At 36.8% G+C, this 17,160-nt stretch overlaps 2 protein-coding genes across 2 annotated transcripts in view; one reads left to right on the top strand and one right to left on the bottom strand.

The window, feature by feature from the left end:
- The window catches only part of CTNNA1 (catenin alpha 1), a 219,353-nt gene that overhangs the window by 47,272 nt on the left and 154,921 nt on the right, over window positions 1–17,160 (bottom strand). Inside the window, exons 8-9 of the mRNA XM_077138601.1 lie at window positions 1,251–1,331; window positions 6–158 (exon numbers count right to left, since the gene is read on the bottom strand). Coding sequence (XP_076994716.1) covers window positions 6–158; window positions 1,251–1,331 — 234 coding nt within the window. The remainder of the gene's footprint in view (window positions 1–5; window positions 159–1,250; window positions 1,332–17,160) is intronic.
- LRRTM2 (leucine rich repeat transmembrane neuronal 2) lies at window positions 12,836–15,352 on the top strand. Its single transcript, XM_077138600.1, has 2 exons — window positions 12,836–13,275; window positions 13,621–15,352. The coding sequence occupies exons 1-2, from the start codon at window positions 13,272–13,274 to the stop codon at window positions 15,165–15,167; spliced, it is 1,551 nt and encodes a 516-aa protein (XP_076994715.1). The 5' UTR covers window positions 12,836–13,271; the 3' UTR covers window positions 15,168–15,352.

Raw genomic sequence — 17,160 nt, 5'->3', positions numbered from 1 at the left:
CTTACCTCAATCAATTTGTTGGCATGTTCACGGAAAACCTGGGCATACTCCTTAACTTCTTTCTCATTTCCATTTTTTGCAGCTTCAATCAATACTAAAAGTGGAACGTTGGTTTCCAGGAAAGAATCTGAAACGTGGTCCATGACGGCCTTGCGGAGCTAGTAATTAAATTGTAAAAATTTGGTATTATTTCTACCAAGAAGCCTTTCTAAATCTAATGAAAGTGCATGCTAGTCTGGCCGCACCTACATGAAGACCCCTCCCGGAAGCCATGCAGTTACAGAGATGGCAACACAGGAAACACATAATTGTGGAAACAATACTTTCCATTGCAGTTACAGCACTTCAGCAACAGAAGCTCAGTTTTGAACACAACATTCTTTTTTCTCATGAATTACAAGGCTTGCATCTTAAAGGAACAGAAAGCAGCACCAAGATGAAATGGTCCATAGCCTTGAAATACATGTAATTAGCCTAACTGGCTAAATAATGACAACAGAGAGAGAGAAAATAGAGCATTTTCTGGTTTATGTGAACAGAGTTAGCACACTATGAACCTTAAAACTGAAAGGTTACCTTTATAACCATTTCTGACACTGCTTTACCAAAAGGAAATTTAATAAAGATTTAGTGCTATATTTCATCTTTAATTTTGTTTTACATCAGATATGAGCAGTAAAATGTCTCTTCACTAAGTCTTGGAAATTGTGTGTATTATTATTACAGTCTTTTTTTGAGTCCTAAAACATTGTTTTATAAATTCAATCCTACTTTTCTTAGAGACCAAAACTGATTCCCCAAAATTAATGTAGTTATTTAACATCAATTGCAGAGATTCTTTACTCTGTATTTACTAACTAGATAAACTCAGCATTGCAAAGATCTCTACCCCTACCATGTTCAATTGCAAACTCATTTCCACCAAGGATTTCTAGCAAGGAAACATGTTTGTCAAATAACTGGAATTTCTGTTTCATTGTACATAAGTTAATGTAAGATCCTTCAGAGTATTTTCAGAAGTCCTCAAGTCATTTTAAATTTATTCTCTACCTTGTCCATCATTTTCATACTAGAGCTAATTTATTCGGTCCATCTCAGTGGGACTGAATTATTCTAGGTCCTCATGGATTTTATTAGCCAATTAGAGGCATATTAGCAAAAAGCAGACAATAACTTTCCTGCAAGGATTTTAATCAGAACTACCAAAACTGAGAACTTGGGAAAGCAATCACCGCTTTTTCCCAGCTTACCTGTCTACGCAAGTCCCTGGTTTTCTTAGTCATTTTATCTATTGCAGAATTGAGAGCATCACTTCTTTCTTTACGTCCAGCCTGGGAGGGAAAAAAAAATGAGAAAATATATACATTTTAGTACAAGAAAGCTATAGCTATGATATATATAGCTGTGATAACTGATAGCTATCTAAGCACAAATCAACATTAAAAAAAAAAACCTGTAAAAAATTATTTAGTCCAAGGTTGGAAAACAACGGTGGCAGTTTGGTCAAATATGTGTCTTGTTCATAAAAACCTAACCTCACAATTCTTCTGCAGGCTCTACATTATCTAATGACTGAGGGCAGTTTAGCCAAAAATAAAAGAAGACAAGTGACAAAGACCTTCACTTAAAGGGTGGCTTTAAAAATTAAATTTATATTTTAACGCAAGGTTTAATTCACACCAATTTCATTAATGAACCAGCTCTCCTTGAACTGCAAACAAGAGCAAGTTACACCTGATTTTGATGAACTCTGAGCGTTGAAGAATGTCATGATTTGAAAGATGGCACCTGGCAATGAAACAATGTGAAACAATGAATTTTAAAACTAAGATGTACTGGGACAGGTCAGAGTTAATTTATTTTATGCAGGTCAAATGAGAACGCTTTGCAAAATTACGTCAGTCATATTTTTGAAATTCTAGACTAAGCTTAATGCGATTATACTGCAAAGAAAAGAATACATTTGCCACTACTAAGGAAGTAAGTGGATCGGCATTTCTCCAGATGTCAGGAGGGTGAGTTGACATGTGCCCAGGCAATATTCTAAGCAGAATGAAGCAGAAACTAAAGAAGATGGTAGCTGAAAGAAAAGATGGTATCCTAGACAGAGCTAGCCACATGCCTGGAAACCAGTGCAGAAGAAGGAAGGATGGCTAGGGGCTGAGAGCCCTAGTAATGTTTATTGACTGCTTTTATGTACACTTGTTACTCAGTTTGCCCCTGTTAAATGGGGACAATGCCACTGCCCCTTACTCCCATTTCTATGGATGTTAAGGGAGAAAAGAGAAAGAACATTAAGGGTTATAAAGTTCTTAAGAGCAGAGGATAGAAAGATGATGGAATGTGAATATTAAAGCATTGGACTATAAATGATAAATTGGTACAGTCACTACAAAATCTGATCAGGGTCACACCTCTCATCACCCTTTCCCCCACCCCCAGAATGAAAAAAAAATCACCCAACAAAAACTGATTTACGTAAGAGAATTTCTACCTGAAGGAATAAACTGGAATTTATTTAGGGTCATCAGACAGAAGAGAACTCAAGGTGAGAAGTGTAATTAGTTACTGATAATCTCAAAGTTTGGAAAAAACTGAATCAAAAATCAAACTGATTTTGGTAATGGATGGTGGTGATAGAAGCACTATATTGTGAGTATAATTAATGTCACTGAATTGTATATATTAAAGTGATTTGAAATGGGAAAAAAAAAAATCAAACTGACCTAACAATTACTGCTTTAATCTGGAAAGTCTCAGCACATTCCGTAGACACCCAAGTACTCCAAATAAACTTCTCTAAATAAGTCCAGTAAAGCTGTCACAAGTTTGTCGCTGCTCCTAGGAATATTTTGGGGGGAGGTGTTTCTACTGGATAACTTGTTTCAGAAAACATCTGGATTTTTGAAATCCAAAGGCTGGGCTCAGTGACCTCATGAAAATCTGATCCCCTGCACTTCAAATGCCCAAGAATTCTGAATTTGGGTGGAAGGATTTACTCTGAAAGTTATGTTAAAGCAAATCCTTGAGCATGACTTTTTTTTTTTTACCATGGTTACTCTTTATTACAGCAAAAGGATACAGATTAAAATAAACAAAGGGAAGAGGGCATAGGGCAAAGTTCAGGAGAGACCAAGCACAAGCTTCCAGTTAGATAGAAGAAGATAGAAGCAATGGACTCGAATCCAGAGTGCAAAAATAGACCACCAAATCTATGGTCAACTGATTTTCGACAATTTTTGACATTCTTCAACGCTCAGAGTTCATCAAAATCAGGTGTAACTTGCTCTTGTTTGCAGTTCAAAGAGAGCTGGTTCATTAATGAAATTGGTGTGAATTAAACCTTGCATTAAAATATAAATTTAATTTTTAAAGCCACCCTTTAAGTGAAGGTCTTTGTCACTTGTCTTCTTTTATTTTTGGCTAAACTGCCCTCAGTCATTAGATAATGTAGAGCCTGCAGAAGAATTGTGAGGTTAGATTTTTATGAACAAGACACATATTTGACCAAACTGCCACCGTTGTTTTCCAAATCCTCTGAACTGGGACAAAATAGCCTTTCCAATAATTAGGCATGGAAGAGCTGGATATCAACAGCCAAAAGAATGAAAGAGGACCCCTATCTTACACCCTAATCAAAAGTTAACTCAAAGTCAATCAAACACCTAAATATAAGAACTAGCACCATAAAGCTTCTAGAAGAAAATAAAAGGAAGCATCTTTAAGACCTAGTAATAGGAGGTAACTCCCTGAACTTTACACCCAAAGCACAAGCAATAAAAGAAAAAAATAGATACATGAGAACTCCTAAAAAGCAAATGATTCTGCACCTCAAAAGACTTTGTCAAAAAGGTGAAGAGGCAGCTAACTCAATGGGAGAAAATATTTGGAAATCACATATCAGGCCAAAGGTTTGATATCCTGTATACTCAAAGAAATCATACAACTCAACAACAAAAGAACAAACAACCCAATTATAAAATGGGCTAAAGATATGAATAGGCATTTTTCTGAAAAGCAAATACAGATGGCTCAAAAGCACATGAAGAGATATTAATTTTCATCAAGACTACGATGAGATACCACCTCACACCTGTAAGAACGGCTGCTATTAAACAGGAAACTATACATGTTGGAGAGGATGTGGAGAAATTGGGACACTTATGCATTGCTAGTGGGAATGTACAATGGAGCAGCCACTGTTCCACTGGAAGACTGTTTGGTGGTTCCTTAGGAAACTAAATATTGAATTGTCGTACGACTCAGCAACAGCACTACTTGGTATATACGCAGAAAAGCTGAAAGCAATGACACAAACAGATATTTGCACACCGATGTTCATAGCAGCATTATTCACAATCACCAAAAGACGGAAAACAAATCAAATGCCCATCAACAGATGAGTGGATTAACAAATGTGGTATATACATATGATTGAATATTATGCAGCAGTAAGACGAAATGATAATCCTGAAGCCCATGACAAGATGGATGTGCTTTGAGGATATAATGCTGAATGAAATAAACCAGACACAAAAGGATAGATACTGTATGATTCCACTTTTATAGCCATGGAAAAGGTAAAATCAGAGGCTTATAACACAGAATATAGGGAATTTAAAGATACATAGAAGCTAGATGTGGGTGAACAGTTAGGTAATGAGGTTGAACTCCAATGTAAGGGAATAGATAGAAGTGAAGGTGGCTTTCTAGTGGGTCTATAAGTGATATTACCATACTGAAGATGAAAAAGATTGACAGGGGTTGTATAGACCTATGTGTCCCACTGATTAACACTAAAAATATAAATATTTTCTTCAAGAAGGACTTCAAAAAATCTTGCATCTGATGCTTCTTTTATCTACTTTATGGACAGATGAGTAAAACATATGGATTAAGAATAAATAAATAATAGGGGGAACAAATGTTAAAATAAATTTAGTAGATTGAAATGCTAGTGATCAATGAACAGGAGGGGTAATGGGTATGGTATATATGAAATTTTTTCTGCTTTCTTTTTATTTCTTTTTCTGAATTGATGCAAATGTTCTAAGAAATGATCATCATGATGAATATACGACTATGTGATGATATTGTGAATTACTGATTATATATGTAGAATGGAATGATCATATGGTAAGAATGTTTGTGTCTGTATGTTGGTACGTTTAATAGATAAAATAAGTTAAAAAAAAAAAAAAAAAAAAAAGAACAACTTCAAAGGCATGATTCCTGTACAAAGAGTGTTTAAGTCCAGGTCACAGGGGGAAAACTGCCATTGTATGCTATGGGCTGTGTTTAAAAAGAAAATATCAGCATTACTGCAGCAACAAAGGAAGTAAATAATAGGGGGTGGAGCAAGAGCTAAGAAGAGGTTTAGATTTTGTATTTGGTGAGGGTGTGTTTATGGGTTTTCTTTCTCTTGGGAACAATGAAATTATCTAAAATTGAGAGTGTTGATGGAGGTGGACTTTAGGCACTATACTCGATCCCTGACGAATGCAGGTGGCTGAAGGATGATGCACTGAGTGAGAAGTAGATTGGGGAACAATGATGCATACTTATAAATGAATGCTGTGCTATGACAAAAAAGGAATGAAGTTGTGAGGCAAGAAATGATGTGAATGATGTGTGAGACATTTGGTGAAGTAAAATAAGCCAGAAACAAAAGAACAACAATGGTATGGTCTCCTTTAGAAAAGGCTTACAAGAAAATGGGGCTAGAAGCTTTTAGAGCGTACACATTTAGTCCAGAGTGGTGATTAATAATAATTTCTGGATATATCTTGATATTTAGAGATAAGAACAAGCCAATCAGGTTGGGGTTAAAGTAATTCAGAACATGGATAAGGAAGATAATGTCTGTATTTTAGAACCACACATACTCTTTGAGACCAAAGGAAGAAAGGTTAATTTGATCTGGAACCAAAATTTTCTGTAGCACATAATCTAACTCAACCTATCTGTATAACTCATTTGAATAGTTGAAACACAGGGAGCCCAGAATAAGAAAGAGGTCCTTTAATCCTATGTAGCTTAAAGTAATGCCTGGATACATCCTAGAGTATAATAAGCAGATAATCAAAAAATATTGGCAAAGTCTCTTGAGGGATGGGAGAAAGAATATGGTTACCATTGATACTGTGTCCAAACCACAGGGACACCCAAATCAGTACACCATGGCCTTCATCTGGAGGCTTATTTCTGTAAAGCTCATATATTCAGTAGAGAAGCTTAGCCTATGAGTTACTTCTGGAGGACCTCTTTTGTTGCTCAGAGGTAGGTAGCCTCACTCTTTCTAAGCCCAATTCTGCAAGTAAAATCATTGCCATCGCCCTATGTGGGATATGACATCCAGGGATGAAAGTCTCCTGGTGACATGGGAGAGGACTTCCAAGGATGAATCCAGCCCTGGCACCATGGGATCAACAATGCTATCCTGACCAAAAGGGGGAAAAGAACTATAACTAATAAAGAATCAGTGGCAGAGAGAGTTCAAATAGAGTCGAGAGGCTACTCTGGAGGTTGCTCTTCAGTTAGACATTCCTACCTATCATGACCTGCTAAACCCCAACCAGGACCATTAAAGCCAATCCTAAAGAACATCTAGGGCAATATATAAGATTTCACAAGGGGTCCATGTACTAAAGTAACTTTCTAGAAACCTACAACCTCCAGATGGGTCCCTGGTTCAGATAAGTCCTGAAGCCTAGAGGGCCCAGCCTCTCCAAAACAGATAGTTCTATCTGTTCCAATATGACAGACCCTTCCAATATGAAAATAGTTAGAATGGTCATAGCCTAAACACTCCTGAAGAGAGGGATAAAAAGATCAAAGGTGATGGTGGGTTTATACAGAGAAGAAAGGATTTAACAAATGAACATGATTGCTGAATCATTAAATTGTTATGTCTTTTAGTCTCCAGTATCTTAGAGCAGCTAGAAGTAAAAACCTAAAATTATGGAATTGTAACCCATATCAAACTCTGAAATCAGTTCTACAACTAATTGTTGTGCTGTGCTTTGAAATTTATTGCTTTTTGGTATATATGTTATTTTTCACAAAAAAGAAAGAAAAAAAGTTGATTGTGGTGACAAAAAAAAATATTTAAGCCTTCTGGCCTCCTATATTGTGGAGTAGCTAGAAGGAAAAATCTGAGAGGGTCATATGGTAGCCCATGACAAACTCTGGGATCTGTCCTGTAACTACTTTTTGAAGACTGCTTTGAAAACAACTGCTTTTTTATTTCTTTGCTTTGTATATATGTGTTACTGTACAATAAAAAAGTTTTAAAAAAATGGAAAATTACAAGTAAGTGTTGGAGAGAATATGGGCAAACAGGAACACTTATTCATTGCTGGTGGGAATGTAAAATGGTGCAGTACAGCCACTGTGGAAGACATATTGGTGGTTTCTAAGAATAAGTATATAATTACCATATGAATTAGCAATTTTACTTCTGGGGATATACCCCAAAGAACTGAAAGCAGGGGTTCAAACATAACATGTGCACCAATGTTCATAACAGCATTAATCACAATTGCTAAAACATGAAGCGACCTAAGAGTTAATCAAATGATGAATGGATAAACAAAATGTGGTATATACATAAAATGGAGTATTATTCATCTGTAGAAAGGAATGAAGCTCTGATACATGTGACAACCTGGATGAATCTTGAAGATATCATGTTGAGTGAAATAAGCCAAATATAAAAGAACATATATTATATGTATGAGCTCACTGATGTGAAATAATTAGAATAAGTAATCTCATAGAGTCAGAATCTAGAATATTGGTTACCAGATGACAGGATGAGTATACAGAATAGGAAATTAAGGATTAAAATATACAGTTTCTATTTGGGATGATGGAAAAGTTTTGGTAATAGATGGTGGTGGTGACTGCACAGCATTGTGAACATAATTAACAATAATGAATTATATACTTGAATGTGGTTAAAAGGTGATTTTAGGCTGTATGAGATGTTTCTTGAATAAAAGTTTTTTAAAAATCCACATAACTGCATAACACAAGTACTGAACCATAAATTACACAGTGGAGTACAATTATAAAACTGTGCTTTCATCACTTGTAACAAATATACCACACTAATGTAAGATGTTAATAATATGGTCGTATATGGGAATGCTATATTTTATGCGTGATTGTTTTGCAAACCTACACCTTCTGAAATTAAAAAAGAGGCATGAGATACCATTTTATACCCATGAGCATGGCCATAATTTAAAAAAATAATAACACAACAAATAACAAGTGTTGGCAAGAATGCAGAGAAATAGGAACATATATTCACTGTTGGTGAGAATGTAAAATGGTGCAGCTGCTACGGATGACAGTTCGTGGTTCCTCAGAAATGTAAGTACAGAATTACCATATGACCTAGCCATTCCACTTCAAGGTTTTTACTCAAAAGAACTGAAAACAAGAACTTGAAGAGTTATTTTTACAGCAATGTTCATAATATCAAAAGACAGAAACAATCAAGCATCTATCAGCAAGTGAATGGACAAAGAAAATGTTTGGTATAGACACAATGGAATACTAATCAGACATGAAAACAAATGCAGTTCTGGTGCATGTGACAACATGGCTGATCCTTGATGACCTCATGTTGAGTGAAATAAGCCAGATACAAAGGACAAATATTGTATGATATCACTGATACGAAATAATTTGCACAAATTCATAGAGTCAGAATCTTGAATACAGGTTAGCAGGGGCAGTATGAGGGTTTATGCTTCCCTGGGACAGAGTTTCTGTTAAGGGCAATGGAAAAGTTTTAGTCATGGCTGGTGGTGAGGGTAGCAAAACACTGTGAACATAATTACCACCACTGAATTATGTATTTGAATATGGTTAAGAGGAGGGGAGTTTAGCTTGTATTCATGTTACCTGAATAAAAATTTTAAAAAATAGGATCATACAACACATACAGTGTACCCTAATGTAAACCATGGTTTGTAGTTAATAGTACAATTGTATAAATATGTTCTTTCACAAATTGTAACAAATGTGTTAATAACAGGGTAGTATATGCGTTTGTATTTTATGCATGGTTTTTATGTAAACCACAATTTCTCTAATAAAAAAATATTTGAAAAAATTTCGTTCAGAAAGCACAAAAGCTTCTATTTAGCCCTATTTTAGCTAATGAAAGATAAAGATTTAAAAATGACACAAAATTAATCAATGGGAATGGCGTATTTGGGCAAATACCATGTCCTCTTCGGTTCCACAGCCTGTATTTTCTGAATTCAAAGATACATACTGGAATACAGACTGTAAGCCTTATATCAATGTTAAACTGTTGATAACTGTATTTAAGGTGGTTACATAAGTGAATATCTTTGTTCTTAAGAAATGTGCATGAAAGCATTATGTGTTCAAGAAGTATGATATAAAACCTCTCATCTGTTTAGAAAATGGATGGATGAATGGATAGAAGAGACAGACGGACAGACAGAAATGATAGCGTGAATGTGGCAAAATGTTAAAATTGGTGGATTTGTGTATCTGGAGAGGAAGGTATATGTGAGTTTTCTATACGAATTTTGTATTATTTTTGCAACCATCTTGTAAGTCTGAAAATATTTCAAAACAAAAAGTTTAAGGAAGTGGAGAGGCTGGAGGGAACTGCCTGAAAATGTAGAGCTGTGTTTGAGTAGCCATGTTTCTTGATGATGATGGAACAATGATAGAGCTTTCACAATGAGACTCTGTGAATGTGAAAACCTTGTGTCTGATGCTCCTTTTAGCTACTATATCAACAGAAGAGTAGAACATATGGAATAAAATAAATAATAGGGGAACAAATGTTAAAATAAATTTAGTTTGAAATGCTAGTGGTAAATGAAAGTGAGGGGTAAGGGGTATGGTATGTATAATCTTTTTTTTTCCTCTGTTATCGTTTTATTTCTTTTTCTGTTGTCTTTTTATTTCTTTTTCTAAATCGATGCAAACGTACTAAGAAATGATGAATATGCAACTATGTGATGATATTAAGAATTACTGATTGTATATGTAGAATGGAATGATATCTTATGCTTTGTTTGTTATTTTTTTAATTAATAAAAAAAGTTAAAAAAAAGCAAAGGAATAAAATAATCCAGGAATATTAAAAAAGTTTAAGGAAAAGGAGGAGGGAGGGGTGAGAAAGGGGCTGGCACCCTCAAATGAACTGTTGGTCTCTGGGTCTGGTGGATACAACAGGCATCACTGTTTACTTCTCCAGACGCATCGAAAAACAATTACTCTCAAAAACAACAACAAAACTCTCAATTGTATCTGTGCTTGTCTGGCAATTTTCCTTGCCTACAAATCTGTTATAATAGTTCTGGAATAATATAATTTAAATAGTTTCTAACTGTTAGTATATAAGAGGTAGGCTAAGCAGACTAGAAAGCATAAAGGAACCAAGTGTTCAAGGTGGAAGGAGATCCTTTTTCTTCCAAACTTTCACAAACAGTTCATTCCTACCTAACCATGGTTGTTCTAATCCAATTGACTCAAATGCTTTTCTCCACATGGAACTAAGGTCGTTACTTGAGGGAAAAATTTAATCCAGCTCCTCCTGCATGGCAGGGTGGCTGACCTCAATAATGGCATTTACAATATTCCAAAGGCTTTGTTTCCTTTTTAAAAAAAAAAAAAAAAAAACAGAATTAAAAGAGACCACCCATAGGAGACATCCCTCCTTGGGACTTTTAGGGGGAAGTTCCTGTAGAACAATGGTTCTGAAATCTTGATTCACAGACCTTGTAAGAACCTGATTAAACCTATAGACCTGTCTACCGAAAAACGTACAAGCAACAAAATTTTACAAGTCTATCTGTGGTCCCAGGTTCAGAACTCCTAGCCTCTGGAGACGATGGGAAGGATCAATGTCAGTGTGGTAGTGGCACTCCTGGGGTCTAAAACAGGACACATCGACCTCTTTCCAGCAAGCAAGAACAGGGCGGGAGTGCTAGTGAGGACACGATTCCTCTAACTGGCAACTAAGGCTTGAGAACTTCTCTTCAGCGTGGTATAAAGAAACAGTGCTGTATCAGGAGTCTCTGTATTCCTAATCTTCTTCCTCTCCCTTTCACAAGTGTCAGACTTGCCTTCTGGTCTGAAGCTCTTCAGGCCTACTCTTCTTGCTGCTTTCTCTCTCCTTTCATCTTTCCAAGATATTTCCCCCAATAAAATTCTTACACTTCAAATCCCATCTGGAGGTCTGCTTCTAGAAGAACCCAAACCAGCAAGCCTGCATTTCTGCAGTTCATAGCAGCTTTAAACACGGTACCAAGGAGGAAACTTGAATCTCCCAGTCTTCACTCCAGTATCACACTCCAACACAGAAACTACACCCCTTAAGACCTCTTAGATTTGCTCAATGGGATGAACCCTCAGCAGCCAAAAGTTCAAAGATGTTTTTTTCACACAAGCAATGGGTTATTTTTGAGACTTATATGAAACAAGACCCACTGAGGATAAATGCCAATGGTATAGGATAAACTGATAGTAGGGTCAAATTAAAAAGGCAAGATGTGTATTTCTAAGACCTTATCTTCACAGGCCTAAAAATATGACACTGACCCATGCTAGAAATGTCTTTCACAATTATACAACATTAAACATGGAGTTCTGCATTCATAACCAAGGTCTGAAAAGTGATAGCTCTATTCAACAGGGAGAAGAGTTAGGTCAAGTAAAAATAGCAAAGCAAAAATCTACCGAAATATATGAGTGACCTTCCTGTTTTCACTAGAGATGCCAACCACAGTTAGTATGAGACTCAAAGCCAGTTTTCAAGTGTGCCAGTAGGAACTATAAAGTGTGCAAATGCTCTTTTATCTGAGTGCCACATTTTCCCAATCCCAACACCAGCAGAGGCTTTCAGTTGAAGGTGTAGGTGAGAATCTGAAGAGAATACAAGGGACCATGTCAGAATCCAGTCACACTGAATCTCTTGTACTAAATCATTTCTGTTACACTTACACTTAGAGCATGTGGTATTAAAACAACTGCATCAATCTTTCTCATAGTAGAACATCAAAGATCAACTTAGCATTATTTTTCAATCAGCACAGTGATAAAACATTGTTATAAAATGGGAGAGAGAAGAAGTGTTTTTAGAAAAGTCCTCCTGAAATTCTCAGAGTGAAATAACCAAAGGATTTATGGGGGGGGGGGGGGGGGGGGGGGGCATCCTATATTCTTGGTTTATGACAAAGGGGCCAATCCCAGTTAGATAGTTTATTAACACATGCAAAGCAAATCAGTCTTCTAAAGCAAATCAAGTCGTAGCTCTATTTTAACCAAGCATGCCAAACTACCAGAGCACCAGGTACTACCCTGCACAGGCTAGCATTAAATCAGCACTTCATAAATCGTGCAGGCTCCTGCCCATTTAGAATCTCTCTCTCTCTCTCTCTCTCTCTCTCTCTCTCTCTCTCTCTCTCTCTCTCTCTTTCTCTCTCTCTCTCTCTCTCTCTCTGTCTGCACAGGATCAGCAGTCTAACACTGGCTCTTGCAAGCGTTAAAAATCATCACTCTGCTATCCCAACTCACTGTTCAGAAGGGTCTTCTTGAATGCAGTCTTTATTACAACCTCAATGCTGCTTCTTACACTGAAAGAATACCATGTTTTTAAGTCAGGAGCTCTTCTTTCTTGCTTTGTTTTAATCAGGGGGTCTTGCAACAACCTCGATACTGTTACAAATCACGGTGCTTTATAACAGTAAAGCTTCTGGAAAACCCAAACAAAAGACACGTCACCGGGTGACGTCAGCCTATATACAGTTCTGTGTGGTCGCAGCACATAAGCAAGTCCATTCTTGTGCCGTTTCTCGGAAAAGCTTTTCAGTAAATGCACTCATGCTGCTCCAGGAGCTCTTCTCTGCAACAAGCCGCCCATCTGCCATCAACAAGTTAAGACCGAGAGAACTAACCGCTGTGGAAAGGAAAGCCTGAAGCTCTGATTATCCAGCTGAGCAGTCAGAGAAGGAAAAAATTAATAACTTCTATTCAAAACTGATTTAGGGATCAGATCAGATCGCTCACAGTAAATGAAGCCAATGCTTTCCATAGGAATATCCTAAGGAAAAAACAAAACTCTCCCTGGTGGATTCATTTTTACTCAGAAAGCCTGGAATACAGAAAACAGGAAACCGGTCAAAGGCTCCTGCATGTTAGAGCCTTTTACAGACTCACTGCGTTGAGTCTAAGAACCACGACTGAATGCAGCCTCCAATGTGCTCAGAAGAATGGGTAAGTCCATGCATTTATATGCCCTGTACCAACAGCAAAGAATCAAGCTTGTAAAATAAGCCACTGAATTTACATTTTAGGAGTGAAATCATTGTCATATTTTTGGATTTTGAGGATTAGATAAAAGCATATACTGCTGATGACAGGGATATGTTTATTTTCTTTTTAAATGGTGTTAAGTTTTCTTCCAGTCATACCAACAAGGTTAGTTTTTCTGCAGCAAATGAAAAATAAATTATATGCAGTGAAATCTTTTGCTATAATGCTATATCATTTTTTAAAAATAGCCTATTGATCTGCTGAAAAACATCATATCTTCTTGTTTCTTTACATTATATTCTGCAGGCTTGCATTTCAAGTGGCCATTAGGGGCCCCTATGCTGGCAGCAATATATGCAATGAGTATGGTTTTAAAAATGCTGCCTGCCCTGGGTATGGCGTGTCCACCCAAATGCCGCTGCGAGAAGCTGCTCTTCTATTGCGACTCTCAGGGCTTCCACTCGGTGCCAAACGCCACAGACAAGGGCTCCCTGGGCCTGTCCCTGAGGCACAATCACATCGCAGAGCTTGAAAGGGATCAATTTGCCAGCTTCAGTCAACTAACCTGGCTCCACTTAGATCACAATCAAATTTCAACAATAAAAGAAGATGCTTTTCAAGGACTATATAAACTTAAGGAATTAATTTTAAGTTCCAACAAAATATTTTACTTGCCAAACACAACTTTTACCCAACTGATCAATCTGCAAAATTTGGACCTGTCTTTTAATCAGCTGTCATCTCTGCACCCAGAGCTGTTCTACGGTCTTCGGAAGCTGCAGACCTTGCATTTACGGTCCAACTCCCTGCGGACTATCCCAGTACGCCTGTTCTGGGACTGTCGTAGTCTGGAGTTTCTGGATCTGAGCACAAATCGTTTGCGAAGTTTGGCTCGCAATGGATTTGCGGGATTAATCAAATTGAGAGAGCTTCACTTAGAGCACAACCAGCTGACCAAGATTAATTTTGCTCATTTCCTACGGCTAAGCAGTCTGCACACGCTTTTCTTACAATGGAACAAAATTAGCAACTTGACATGTGGGATGGAGTGGACCTGGGGCACTTTAGAAAAGCTAGACCTGACTGGAAATGAAATCAAAGCCATCGACTTGACAGTGTTTGAAACGATGCCTAATCTTAAAACACTCCTCATGGATAATAACAAGTTAAGTAGCCTTGACTCCAAGATCTTAAACTCCCTGAGATCCCTCACGACCGTTGGCCTCTCTGGCAATCTGTGGGAATGCAGCACCCGAATATGTGCTTTGGCCTCCTGGCTGGGCAGTTTCCAAGGTCGGTGGGAGCATTCCATCCTATGCCACAGCCCTGACCACACCCAAGGAGAGGATATTCTAGATGCAGTCCATGGATTTCAACTCTGCTGGAATTTATCAACCACTGTCACAGCCATGGCTACAACTTATAGAGATCCAACTACTGAATATACAAAAAGAATAAGCTCATCAAGTTACCATGTGGGAGACAAAGAAATCCCAACTACTGCAGGCATAGCAGTTACTACCGAGGAACACTTTTCCGAACCAGACAATGCCATCTTCACTCAGCGGGTAATTACAGGAACAATGGCTTTATTGTTTTCTTTCTTTTTTATTATTTTTATAGTGTTCATCTCCAGGAAGTGCTGCCCTCCCACTTTAAGAAGAATTAGGCAGTGCTCAATGATTCAGAACCACAGGCAGCTCCGATCCCAAACACGACTCCATATGTCAAACATGTCAGACCAAGGACCATATAATGAATATGAACCCACCCATGAAGGACCCTTCATCATCATTAATGGTTATGGACAGTGCAAGTGTCAGCAGCTGCCATACAAAGAATGCGAAGTATAATATCTACCCGTCATCAAAAACCACATCAGATAAGTAACCTATTTTACATAGTAGGGGCTAAACATATTATCTAATTTTTACCAATGGTGACATTAAGCCTAATTTTCCAAACCAAGTGGAGACTTAGTTTTTGAAGTGTTGAAGTATTTTTAATTTTTTTAACGAAACCATATTTTAAGTGTTAAATGAAGCAATGCTCACATTAATTTGCACTCCTGTTGAAAAGTCTAAAAATGCTCACTTCAAAATAAGACTGTAATTGTCTATGTAATTATATACTACTGTGTGTAAACATTTACACTAAGGTCTCTATATGGTATTTTTTTTTTATTGAAAGCAGTTTGGAAAGAAGCTACTGAGAAGAAAAGGATAGAGAGCAATACTAGATCATTGCTCTCCCTTCCACATACCATAAATGGCTTGTTGCTTAAAAGGAGACTTAGCAAAGTTCTCTTGTATGATAATTTGTTATTAATGCAAATCTATAATCTACTGCCAGTATGGGAGGTAAAATTTCATCTCTGAAGACTGGTAAATATTAAACACTCTTCCAGAGTTTTTTGCCTGGGTTAGTAGATATTATCAAAGTCCCCATGATGAAATCAGAACACTTTATGTAATTCTAATTAGATGAATGACTTTAATGTATTTAACCAATGAATCAAAGTGATTGTGAAAAGGTTCATTATAATGAAATCAATACTAAATAATTACACTGACTTCTTATCATACAGCTCTAGTTTGACTTTTAATATACATGTTGATTTTGTGGCATTTAGACAATTATTTTAAACTAGCACTAAATTATTATTTTGTGAATTAATTTACTAAAGCCTATATTTACACTTATATATGAAAAAATTATTTTGAGAGAAAAAGGATAGATAATTAACAATCCTATAACATGTGCCCTCCAGCCTGAAAGTGCGTGCACAAACACAGTCATGATCAAAGATGCCTTGACAAAGGGATTTAAATCTTTCTTCTGCCTTTTCCTGATCTTCAAACCTCCAAGAGCCAGATTAAAAATAACTGTCTAAAAACAGGCATAACACTGATTCTTGTTAGATTATAAAGGAGCCATGAAAAAACTCGGTTCCTAAAATATTACGCACTCAACTCTGATCTTTTAATAAAGATATACATTCACAATGCAAGAGTGAAGGGAACAACATATTGCTGAAGTGAACCTTCTGATGGTGCAACACTGCACGTGCCTGTGCAGCCACACAGCAGGAACTTGAAGGTGGCTGGAGAGGAGGGGAAAAGAGACAAGGCAGTATTCTGAAATCTGACTCTTGCAGAAGCAGGATAACTGAAGTTAACAGGCAGCCAAGAGGGAGGCAAATGGACAACTGTACACAATCTGAATCAAACAGGGCTAGGCCCCAGGGTTTGTGCCTGGGAGTTTTCCTATAGGGTTAACATAAGGATTCCATAATTCACAAACGACAATGGTACCATATTTTTCAGGAAGAACCACAAGTGTTTATTTTCTTCAATTAGGATTTCTATAGAGAAACTACCACACATATTTGGAATTTAGCTGTAAGTTACAAATTCAGCCTTAGAATTTTTCCATAAACAAGGGTCTGTGTATGCAGCAGCAAAAATTGTGAAGCAGAACACTGACTCGATTTCAAATAAGCATTTTTACAACTGCTTTATTTGAAGGGGGAAAAAAGGCATAAATCCTCAGAGAAAACCACTACAATATACACATAAAAAAAAGCTGTGGTTTTTTTTTTTCACTTTACATGACTGTTAACACAATATTCTTCATTCAAGCTACATTTTCTTCCCAGGATTGACTTAAAAGCATTTTAAGATTACAGCTTAACCCATAAGATTTAATCATTTTTTCTTCTTTAATATTAAAAGAATAGTATCTATGTTTCAAAGAAAATGTATAAGTAAAAAAGTAAGTAAGATCACACATTATGGTTAAAATGTACTCTAAATATTTTAAGGTTAGTAGATTACCAGCTGAGTG

Source organism: Tamandua tetradactyla, chromosome 20 (assembly GCF_023851605.1).
Source record: "Tamandua tetradactyla isolate mTamTet1 chromosome 20, mTamTet1.pri, whole genome shotgun sequence".
NCBI classification, from domain to species: Eukaryota; Metazoa; Chordata; class Mammalia; order Pilosa; family Myrmecophagidae; genus Tamandua; species Tamandua tetradactyla.
Note: the sequence above shows the minus strand (reverse complement) of the source record. Positions and strands in the feature narration are given on the sequence as shown.